Source organism: Camellia sinensis, chromosome 9, assembly GCF_055761805.1.
Source record: "Camellia sinensis isolate YWXY chromosome 9, ASM5576180v1, whole genome shotgun sequence".
In the NCBI taxonomy this organism is placed as follows: domain Eukaryota; kingdom Viridiplantae; phylum Streptophyta; class Magnoliopsida; order Ericales; family Theaceae; genus Camellia; species Camellia sinensis.
In genome coordinates, this window is record NC_138969.1 from 155,010,761 (window position 1) to 155,023,350 (window position 12,590).

Consider the following 12,590-nt stretch of genomic DNA (forward strand, 5'->3'; position numbering starts at 1 on the left):
GTCAAAGAAAATAGACAGTATATTACTACTATTTGTCAAATAGTTTATAATACTATTTGTATTTTCCAACCAGAATATCACTTTGAAAACACAGAAAATTAAATACAATGAAGACACCAAAAATATTTTGTCTTAAGATTGTTGGACAATCTTCACTGTAATTAAATTAATTAATTCTGTTTGGGTACTAAACGACAAACAAAATATAAAAGAAAAATAGGAAAGGAGAGAGAAAGTTTGATTACAAAAATCAAACTAGAAATAGAATTAAATAAATAAAAACAGATTTTATTTTGTTACAAAAATAAAATTAAAATCTGATTTAAATAAATAATAAAACAGAAAATAAATAAATAACTTACTTGATTAATATTTTGAATATTATTCTGATCAAGTCCAGTGTTCGACACTGTCTCATTAAGACAGATTCGTCCTCTCCACGGTGCTTTCAGAATATGGACGTCTATCTCCCAGGATGAAATGATCAACTACAAATAAATGCAGCACTATAATTTATTTGTTCAAGGAACACACTAGTGTTTACACTCTTTCTCACAAAAATTCAATACAACAAAATGAAGAATAAATTTGCAGAGGAAAAGTACGAAATTTCTGAATGTAAAACATCAAATGAGGACTGCATATTTATAGATATAGTGGTGGCTATTGATATTGAATTAAACAAGTGCTAACCTGTTTTGAACAGGTATGAAAACCTGTTTGGTTTTGAATTAAATAGATTTAAATCTGTTGGGTTCAAAATTCAAACAGATAAAAATGGAAGGGACCTGTTTGGGTGTAGTGAAAAATCGGAACAGATTAATTCTGAAATTAATTTGAATTCTAGATAGTTGGACAGATTTTATTTCAAAAAATGAAATTAAATCCAAATTTTTCTGGCCCAAAAATATTAGTATTGGGCCGAACAAGCCCAATCACGCACCCGCGCCCAAGCCCAGCCCGCCCGGACAGACGGACGGCAACGCGTGGTGTTTTTTGGGTCCATTGGGTCAAACCCATTTTGCCCATAACCTCTCTCTCTACAAAACTTGGATATCCCTTGGGGCACACCCTAAGTTCCAATCCCATGCCTTATAAACTCATTCAAAACTTTCCACCAAATCAATGCAGAACAAGCCATTTTCCAACTTTAAGGAATTTTCACAAAAACTCCATTTCCATGAAGCTCACTTTGGCTTCAATTTCCCATTCACTCGATAATGGTTTGAAGCAACAAAATATACCACGTGAATCACAACACGGCATAGAACGCGTTACCACTTTGACCCGCGAAAATCGACACACGGAGCCCACCTAAAAAATAGACCAAACTTAGGAAAAAATTCTGGTTTTACCTAGAATTTTCCAACCATTTCCAACAAAAACATGGTTTTGGGTGTCCACGAGCCCGTTATTTCAAGAGTGGGCAAATGTGGAAGGGAAAGGTTTGTGGGTGCCCATCGTTCCGCCGTTTTTAGAGTTGGCAAATGTGGGAATACTTTTTGTATATAAATCTACATATGTATGTATTGTTTCACGGCTCTTGAGTGGGACGTCATAGCGTAATTACCATCCCATTGTTGTGGATGAAAATTTTTAAATGGAAATCATGCATCGAGCATCATTGATTTTAAAAGCAAAAATGCGGAATTTCTTAACACAGCATGATCATATGCATCTCGATCATTTACATACTCTGTTAATAATATTCCTATTGGGCATTAGTTCACCCCAAACTAATAATATTTTAGGAATTGATGATGTGACTCTGCCCAAGTGACTTAGTAGTAAATGTGTTTTGAAAGGAACACGAAGGCTCAATGGTTGTTACTTGCTGAAGCTCCGAAGCTCTTTTATGATTTGGGACTGAATGTCCAATTTTGTTTAATCAAGGGCCATCCTTGAAAATGTATATGCCATTAAGGCACTACTCTTTTGAAATTTCTTGCTCTTTGAACTACTATCACTCAAGATTGTAAGTTTATGGAACAATGATACAAATTTCACCTGGAATAGTTCAATGAGAAAGATATTATTTGAGTAAAAGACTGTATTCTTAATGGTGTCTATTGTAACGATTGAAAAATATTTAATGTTTTTAATTATAAAAATGGAGGATAAATTTAAGGGCGTTACATCGTCCCTACCAACTATGCACACAATCTCTTCACATGTCCAGACCGACCACATTGGTAGCAAATGAGCGGCTGACCCCTACCTTGAAACTAGCTTTGAGAATGAGTCGTCTGTTGCTGGTGTCCTACTCTTCTGAGTACAAACTATGGCCCTGTGGCCTTGCTGGCCACATCGGAAACAAGTGACACGACTCTAGCTCGTACTCTCTAAACTCCTACCCAATAGAGGAGCAGAAGATCCGGTCCAAGGTGGTGGTGACTGAAACGATGAAGAACCTCTAGACCTCTTGGATGACCTCGAATCGCCCTGTGACTCAGAACCCCCTTGCCTCCGAAGTCTCTGTTGCTTCTCCTCCACCTCGAATTTTGTATTATTATGACTGCTGATACAGAATTAGTTTATGCATCCTTTATATTACTATGGTTGTTGACACATAGGTGATGCTTATTACCCAATAACTCATTATCACCTGATAATAGTTTTAAAACTTGTTAACTTCTCTACATAAATTTGAGGAAAAAATCCAATTCAAACTTCTGTTTTTTAAGTGCATTAGAAAAGAAGAAAAAATCAAATTTATGACTTCTTAGCAAAATACATGGTTCTAACCACTTAACTATGGTTGGTTGTTAGAAGTGGAACCATTAGATGATTGTTGGCATTCAACCATTAGATTGAAATTAAAATGGCTAAAATTTAGGTAGAAAATTTCGGTGGACAAGATTAAGTAGTAAAAAAAATTCAGGAAAAAATTATTTTTAAATAATTGAGTTGAAAAGTGGCCAATAGTCTTTGAAATTTCGTTAAGATTGACCTACATCACATTAGATTTCCAGCCTACAGTATTAATATGAGCACCTGTTCACTCTATTTTGGATTTTGTAGTGACATGAAAATAAAATTATTTATACATATTTATCTTTTATGAGTAATTATATAATAAATGATTTTTTTGACAAATATTATTCATTTTTCTCTCAATTCCTCCCCCCCCCCAAAAAAAAAAGAGGGAAAAAACTCTTTTTAATATATTTATTTTCCCTTTCCTCTTCTTTTTTTTTTTTTTAATTTTTTTGTTTTTTGGAGTGTGTGAGTGTGTGTCTGAATCAAAAACTTAAATACAATATTAATTTACTAATACAAAGAAAAATTAGTTGCACTCTCACAAAATTACTGCTACAAATCAAATAAACATAGAACTTGCACTATACTTCCCTTGTACGGTTTTGTATGGTTTTGTTATCTTTTCTGCTTACGTTCTTAGAGAAGGATTGCTATTCCAATTTTCATGTTTCAATTGAAATTTGGAATCCTGCTCTCTCAGATAACCATATTTAAGGGAAATATTATTATCATAAGCTCAAACATTATTATAATATCAGATAACCACAAAGTAATTTATACCATGTAACCATTGCAAACATCAGATTTTTCTAATGCAAACTCTTCTTAGACCTCTCTTTTAGAGGGTGCACTAGAACTAATATACATATCTACAAACACACACAAATATATATCTATATAAGAACGTATACTAGTTTTTCTTTTTTCTTTTTTTTGACATTTACATCATGTTAAATGCTCTAAATCATGAACAAATATGTCAAAATGCAGTGTTAATTCCCCATATATGTAGGACCTCTCACTTGGGACTGTCTGCAAATGCCATTCTTTCTCTTTGAGGTACTGAAGAAGTGGTGGCTGCTCAGCTCTAAACTCTGTCGAGGCACCACCACACCCGTCACGGCTCGGCCTATGAAACAGCTTCTCCCTTCTTTGATCACCCGTGTGCAGTTGCGGGCTCTCCAAATACACCAACTGGTGAGGAGGACTCAAGGGGTTTCCCCACCCGTCACAAAGATCAAACCTTGACGCGTTGTCGTGAGGAGCACCATAAAAATTTCCAAGGGTTCCCGGTGCATAGAAGTGAACCGGCCACGCTTGACTACTGGCTCGATCAAGATTTTGTTGATTTTGTTGACTCGTTTGGTGAAGCCATTATGAGGAACTCAATCCAACAACCAGTTGGTATCCGGTATTACCCAAATTTGGAATACTCGGGCCAAAACTGAACAGTCCATGATTACCCGACCAATTCGCATAGCTGCTAAGCGGTGATGCACCAAGAATACCATCTGTCTCTTTAATGGAATCGCCACTAAACCAAATGGCATCATCGGGAAGAAATGGTGCAGATGGCATGGGAGCAGAGTAGGGAGGAGGAGAGGGAAATTGCTGGGAATCAATTATAGAATCTTTGGTTTCGTTGATAGAGAGACCGGTCAAGGAATCAGGGGCTACTTTGTCAATTGGGCTTAACCCGGGTTCAAAAAAGTCCTTGCTTCGTTCGCTTTTTCAAATCAGCAATGCTAGGTATCATGAAAAATCTTTCATGAAAATGATCATGAAAGATTTGTGACCTTTAGATTACACTTAGAATAAAGCACCACACACTAATCAAGGTAATCTAAGGGTCACAAATCTTTCATGATCATTTTCATGAGAGACTTTTCATGATCCCTAACATTTCTCTTTTCAAATTGTGAAATCTCTCTATCTAGGACCCAAGCACTGAGTGAAGGTGGCCCAGCCGGATATGTAGCAGTTTCCTTCAACAGAGGCTCTCGATGCTTGAATGGCGTGTTGCGTCTGAAATTACCAGCATCAGAACAGAAACTCAAAGGATCCATCTGGTTTTGCGCCATGAACAGTGATGTGGCACGGCGAAAGCATTCATTAGAGGGTGTTATTTGGTCCTTTTTACCTTCCACATACATTTCATCATCCGTGGTAGAAGTATGGATGGGGACCGAGTTAAATCTCGTGATGGGCTTAAAGAGAATGACTTCTTCCTCTTCTACAGCAACAGATTTGCCATTTTCAAACCGGCGACTTTCTTTTTCTCCAATGATATCTCTCCTGTTCTCTTTGGTGTGTCCACGTTTACTCTGTTGGGGATCTTTCACTTCAACATCTGAACTAGACTCGGCTACTCCTGCTTGTCTATGCCAATAGAGTCCTTTTACTTTTGAATCTGAATTGAGCTCGGCTACTTCTGCATCTCTCTGGTCCAGAATTTTTTTTGATTCTACTCCGCAGAATTTTCTCCCCAAATTATCAAAGAAGATCCACTTTGGAGAACCATCTGATCTGTCCACAATTTTTGTTGTAGCATGAAATAAATGCGGTGAGCACGACACACATTTCTGCTTTCAAAATTCCCCATATTTGTTGAATGACCCGCGAAATCCAACAACTCGTGTGCATGGGCTACCAGTGCGAAGCCCCTCAATTCATGATCTTCCCAAAGAGCTGTATGGTCTTCATATTTAAATCTGCTCTCATTCTTATCAAGTTGGTTTAGAAGGACGACAAAAGCATCGAAAAAATAAGATACAGCGGCTCTTACTTTTTCACAAGCATGATATGTTTCTACTTTATCGAGCACGCCAACCAACCACTCTACAAACACAAGCACGGGAGGCAGAAGCGGGGTGAGTTCCAGAGGTTTATTACCCGTCATACATCTCTCAACAAGGCGAGCCATGCAAATGTATGTAGCAGTCAACGCCGATTGTATCAACATAGGGTTGTTTTTCTCCATTGCCTCCATGTGCTCTGATCTTTCAGTTAGGCTATCGATGATGAATATGAGTACAGAGACCATTTGAAGGGCTCGATAAGGGCCTGTTTGGGATGAATCCATATGTTGGTAACACTCCAATGTAGATTTTAGTTCGGTATCATCTAGTGCCAACAGAGAGTCCATCTCTCTCATGGTCGATGCGAAAGTGCAAGGAAATTCATCCAGGCTGCATTGAATCAAAATCTTAAAGCCTACATCACGTCTCAGATAGAAACAAAATATAAACTCCAAAAATGCATAAGGTGAAAATTACTCGGACATCCCCTAAAGTTCGAAACAATATTTGAGTACCCTTGATGTTATGTTTGTCTTTATTACATATCGGATTTAAAACATCATTTCAAATATATCAAAATCCTAATAGTCTTCTTTTCCATGCTAAATCTTGGGTTATCATAAAATTTTCAAAGAAGGCAGTGCTTAAGTAACCATGTAAGCAGAGGGATGTCTAGGTCAATTTTGAAACTTCGAAGGCATCCTTTAGTATCATGTAAAATGTGTAAGACCCACTTCCTTTTTGTGTTGTTTAAGCCCATGGTGGGAGTGGATGCCATGAAAACAGTAAACTGTTAAAATTAAGAAATACTGTAAAGCCGTCCGTTGTGGGAACCATAATCTATTTATTTATTTATAAAAATTCACAAGAATTCATATTGCAAGTTTGATAAATGGTGGTATTCAATCCATTTCAGGAAAAAGAGAAGACAAATGAACCATAATCTAAATTCAAGTCATGAATACAACACAAAAGATGGTGAATTTTGTACTTTTTCAAAGTAAATGAACAAGAACATTCTCCAAATAACCTAGATACTCATGGAAGGATGTAATTTCATGTTCCAGGATCTAACCAAAAATTAAGTGTACTCCACAATTAAGTTAAGTGGCGGTGCCATTTAGGCTCATGAAATGGAGTTCAGCTCTGGATAAATGACAGTGCCAACTGGGAAACTGTCAATTTATTCGCAGCATGACTCACGACATTCCCATATCATTGTTACATGTCCTGGTCAAGTTGAGGATTGTATCGATATTTAATCATGGATTATGAGGCTAGCAGATGAACATTCACTCAAAATCAAAGGTCGATCCGCTATAGAACTTCTACGAAGGACCGTATCTTTAATGAAGATTAGGTTAGTAGATGAGGATATTAGGGACAGAGGAATAAGATGATACTTAATAAGTGGATAAAAACATAATATATGAAGCAGTGTAACAACAGAAAAGGGATAATATTATAGTGAAGAAGATGCATCACCAAAGCATTTCATGTATATACCACATATCAAAAACAAAATGACACATCACTACATACATAATAGAATATGCTATATAGAACCAATATTGCAAGGAGAATCTGCAAGTATGGATTACCTGGATTCAATGAAAAAGAAACTTATCATTCTGACAAAAAGAGTCCATAGATCACTGTTTGCCGAGAAACTGTGTTTAGTGCCTTGCAGTGTATCATTGTTGAAGGAATGAAAGCGCGATTGTGATTCATTCGGTGAGGTACTTCTTTCAGATGGATTTAAGAAATTGAAGTGGGCCTCCTTAGAAAGTGAATGTAAATGAGATGACCTGTTCTGCAAAATCACAAGAAGCAAATGAGTAGTGCAAGGAATAAAAGAAATGAATTACAAATCCGTAGGAATGTCGAAAGATATTATTCATAAGCAAAAATAAGGTGAGAAGAACATATTTACCTTTTCAAAGAGAAAAATAAGATTATTCCAGGCATCAGGAAAAGGTTCTTTAATGGCTAAACTCCTTATGCAATGGTATAGGGCCATGTAATCATCCCCAACATATGTTGCCAACACTGCCAACTTCAAATGAAAACACAAAAATTATATACCAAACTATTTCCAAAACCTGCATTCGAAAATATTTCTAAAAGCAACTCACATATTAGGAAACAGCAAAATTCTGTTGTTGAATTTTCAAAAGTTGCTTTAGCATAAAAAAACAAAAGAAAAAAAAAAAGCAACAACAAAAACAATTAAATAAGTGAAGAGACAACCAAACAAACCCATAATAAGATCCTGAGCTGAGTAGAGCGTGATATAGAATGAAATACCTGATTTTGGGGGTTCCCACTATCTGGCCAAACTAATGTTGCTTTAAAGTAGTAGGTTGCTGCAACTGACCAGTCATGTCTTGGAAAATCAAGCTTCTTACACAGTTCCCTGTATCTAGCTAGATCGCCAAGACAAACTAAAAAGCGATGGCATGAAAATTGACACTTTCGCAATTTTGCAGGGTCAACAACACATGAGATGTCATGGTTTTCATAAAACAAAGGATCTTCAGGTAGCTCATAACGTCTTCTGAGTTTTGTGATCAAATCTTGGTAAAATTCAGTTGCTTCTGATAGAAATACCTTGAATCGCTCCATATGGCAATCTATGCTGCTCTGCAGATTGGCAACATTTAGTAGAGTTGATGAATTCGTACTCTCAGAATTTGCAGAAGTTTGCCTAACTCTTTTACGAAATTCATCAACATGCTTATAGTGAAGCTTCCATAAGGAAAATTCAATGTCTTGAAGTTCCACCCCTTCATCATTGTTCAGAATGATTTTCTCGTAACCAGAACGAACTTTGAGATACAAGTCTTGAACTTCTGTCTGCAATAGGCCTTTGGAATGGATGAATGCCCACAACTGTTTTTCTGCATTAGTAACCTGAATGCACAGCAAAAATTCAACATTCACAACTCATGCATTCTACTGTCATAATTAGATAGCAGGTATTGCTGACAAGTGCCCCTGGGGCATAAGAAAAAGACCAAAAAAACAAAAAAGTGAATACCACAAGATACTTTTCTCTAATTTCAAAACACTTTCCATTGATTTCAAAACTCGTTTTAATCTTTTACCATTTTCAAAATTTTAATCTTTAAAACACTTTTTACACAAATTCTAATATTAAACGATGTTCCATGGGCACTTGTTAGCATTCGCCTTCAATAATATACAAAATCTTGCACAAAAGTGAAAATTGGGATGCAATTGTGGATTCACAAAATTACCTCAAGGAAAGGATTCTGCCTTTCCCTGTGATCTTTAAGGGGAATGCACGAATCAGGATTCATGATGAGCGCAAACAAGAAGCTTCGTCAATTGTGAACAAACTTTTTGGTATTGGAGCAATATGTCTGTGCTTGCAAAATAGCCGACCTGTTTACTGTAGAATCCATCCATCAGAAATTTAAGATAAAGACAGAGAGATATTAACTATATCATGATTCATGTCTTCATGACATCTTGTGAGTAAGAAGAACAATATATACAGTGTTTGCCTAAATTTTAAACCTCTGCCAAATCAGACTTTTATCAAGCACAAGAAATGCAAACCGATGGGTTTGTATTATTAAGTGATGAAAAGAGCACTGCAATGAGTCTATAACTGTTAATTCATTCAATTGATCTTCAAAACATTTGCTATTATGAGATTCATTCAGCTCAAGTGCCATGAGAAACAAAAATGTTTCATCCAAATGCAATGTCAAAAGAATGCAAGGGCCACAACCTTTAAACTCTCAAATTTTATTAATCAAACTCTGAATAATACCACGCCAAACATTCTTTTAGGAAACTGAATATTAATAACACTCCTAATTAACCTATACTTAAAGAAAAAATAAATATAAATACTAAAAGCAAAAAATTATCAAATTGTAAATAAAGCTTCCATGTCAAAGTCCGTGTCCGCGTGCATGAACATTGAACTCCATGTTTTGCATCAACTTATCACTTCAATGAAGAGAATTCATCACTGATCACAATAGACTAAAGCCCCCCAAAACCCTACCCTAGCTATATATCATTTTCAAACCACTATATCCAACAATAAAGGAAAAAGATTAACTCAGTGAAAATAATCCACCCAGTAGATGATAATGAGGATCATCATCATCATCACTGACAAATTCATAATATAGAAACTCTGAGACAGGCATTCAAACATGCAGAAGTCAATTAATCAAGCATTTAATTTAACCCAGATAATTAAAAATTCAATTGATCATAATTACAGATAATAGACAAGATGATAAAAAAGAATTCATGTAAATTGAAAGATTTGTCACTGAAATCAACAAAGAAGTCATCACATCACCTAAAGAAACAACAAACTGGAAAGGGGGAAAAAATGAAAATCCCAAATGATAGCATCAAAATTGAGCAATAAAGATCCATCATACAGAATTTGAGGAAGTTTCTTGATCATGAGAAGATAAAAAATTGAATTAAATGAAGAATATATTAACCTTTAGCCCACTGGAAGTATGTGAAGAATTAACAAAGACCCATGAAATGAAGTGCAAAGACTTTGAAGGCCCAGAAACAGTTCCCACAAACTAGCCAAGAACAAAGGTACACATGTAGAGAGAGAAAGAGAGGAGGAAGAGAGAGAGAGAGAGACTTGGGCGGGGAGGGTAACTTGTGGTTCAAGCTAGATCAATTAGAATATATTTTACTTTCTTGGTCATCATTTTTTAAATTGTAATTAGGTCATGGCACAATCCGATTTTTTATTTTGATTTTTGAGTTTATGTATAGTTTAAATTGATATTGGTTGCTAATTATTATGGTCAATTGTGGTGGTTGGATCAATAAATTCTTATATTAAAATTAATTATAATTGATTATGATTGTTTAGTTATCTACAAAAAATTATATTTAATTGTGACTCATTATAATAGATTGAGTTATCACCAAAGTGATATTTGTTCATCCTTCATCTCCTATGGCCCAATGTGACTAGGAATTGCAATGGGACGGGTTAGATTGTCCTCGATTTGCATTCTTCCATTCTCATTACCTATTTTGTTAGAGTAGTGGGGACGAGGCAGAGTGGGGAAAATTGGAAAGGTTGTAAGGGAAGGGCTAGGAAGTATTTGCGTAATTTGTCAGCTTTTTTTAGATGAGATGGTACTAATGAGAAAAAAAATTGATATAGTGTAAGAGAGAATAAATGAAAATAATATCCAAATTCATACCGATATAGAAATCCACACACGTTTAAATATGATTAACCTAAGATTGTTGGCCCCACACGATTCAATCAAAATCATTGTAATGTTTGGTTTAGTTTTTAAAATATGATTTAGATCAAAAAATAAAAAATAAAAAGTTTTTTTGGTTAACAAACTTTTAAAATACAATTCAGAATTCAATTTTCTATTTCCTCTCTCATTCTCTCTTTTTATTATTAATAAATTAATCAATCAATTTTTCTCTCCCTTCTCTCCTCTCTCTTCTCTCATTCTCTCACATTTGACACATCAATTAATCAAATTTTTTCTTACACCCATTTATTCAACTAAAAAATAAAAACAAAAAAAATTACAAATCATCCCAAAACTATTTTTAAAACTCATAACCAAACTCAACTTTCAAAGCTATTTTCAACAATTTATCTTTTAAAATACAATTCAAAATTCAAAACTTATTTAAAAAACTAAACCGAATAGAAGTGTAGTTTCAACCCATGAGTTGGAACCTAAAGCATAACTTGAGAATAAATACTAATGATTAATGAGAGTTAAAAAAAAATAAAAAAAATGAGAGATTAAAAAAAAATGAAATATATAATATTTTAGTGTGTTACTCTTATTAAATTTAACAAATTAAATCACATATAGACATATAATATAAAAATTATTTATTTACTTATATAATTAGTAAAAATAAATACCGTCCTCTCATGTTCTTATTGAGACGGAAAAAACCGCACAAATTTAAGACACCGAATGCGAGGCTAAGTGAATTGCATCCGCAAATCTGACTAAGACGGCTCAAATTAATTTTATTTTTTTTCCAAGTCCGATGACTTAAACGTTGAAGTCATGTCGAAGTCATATTATATGTATTTTTTTTTTTTTTTTCTTTTGGGTGTATTAGAATTCTCCTTACATGATTGATCATATTTTAAAGTTTAGTCATTTTCTATCAAATAAATTTAATATAATTATATCGATTTCTTTATCATAAAGGAAAATTAAGTGTAACTAAAATACATATTATACAAATATATGTATACTCAATGATAAAATATATATTAAATATAAAAAGAAAAGTAACATTACTTTTTAAAATAAGTGTAATTTGTGCAAAAATTTAATTGCAATTGTTTTATTTATTTATTTATTTTTATAAGAACAATTATTCGTTAAAATTTATTTTATATTGACTTGTTATGAAAACAAATCAACTTTAAATACACTATAAACTTGTTAATTTACCCGTGCTTTATTCAATCTTGATTCAATAAATTTATATACATTATAGAATCATATAAAAATTCAACTTTTTTGAACTTGACTTAATCGGATGGAATAAAGCTTGCTTAAGATTAGTTAAATGATAAGGGTAAATGCTAACGAGTGTCTTGAGTCATTGATCCAGTGAATAGTATCTTGCAATAATTGAAAAAGTTAAAAATATATTAAATTTAATAAGAAAATGTCTCGTGCCTCGGGAGAACTTGTTAATAACAAATACATTAAATTTAAATAATATTTTTCTCCTTAAATTTTTAAATCAAATTCAAATAATTGATTACACAACTTGATTAGTTGGTGTTGACAACGTTGGATACTAGAAGGGGTTAACTATTTGGGAACAGATTTTTTTTAATAATTTTTTAATTTTTTGGTTAAAATATAATATAAAAAAATTAGTACGTTTGGAATAATTTTTTAGTTTTTTACGAAAAGATATACAAAAAGTCAAGAGAAATGAAAATTTTTGACTTTTTAGTATAGGTTATTGGCTTTTTGATTTTTTTAGTGACTTTTT

General features: G+C 33.9%; 1 protein-coding gene across 1 annotated transcript; it reads right to left on the bottom strand.

The window, feature by feature from the left end:
• Positions 1-3,674: 3,674 nt before the first annotated feature.
• Positions 3,675-10,255, bottom strand: LOC114273794 (nonsense-mediated mRNA decay factor SMG7-like). Its single transcript, XM_082889468.1, is given in 9 exon segments — positions 3,675-3,783; positions 3,785-4,491; positions 4,617-5,315; positions 5,318-5,948; positions 7,160-7,371; positions 7,492-7,614; positions 7,866-8,471; positions 8,819-8,973; positions 10,058-10,255. Coding segments are annotated over 8 exon segments (3,072 nt in total). The 5' UTR covers positions 8,882-8,973; positions 10,058-10,255; the 3' UTR covers positions 3,675-3,752.
• Positions 10,256-12,590: the final 2,335 nt, after the last annotated feature.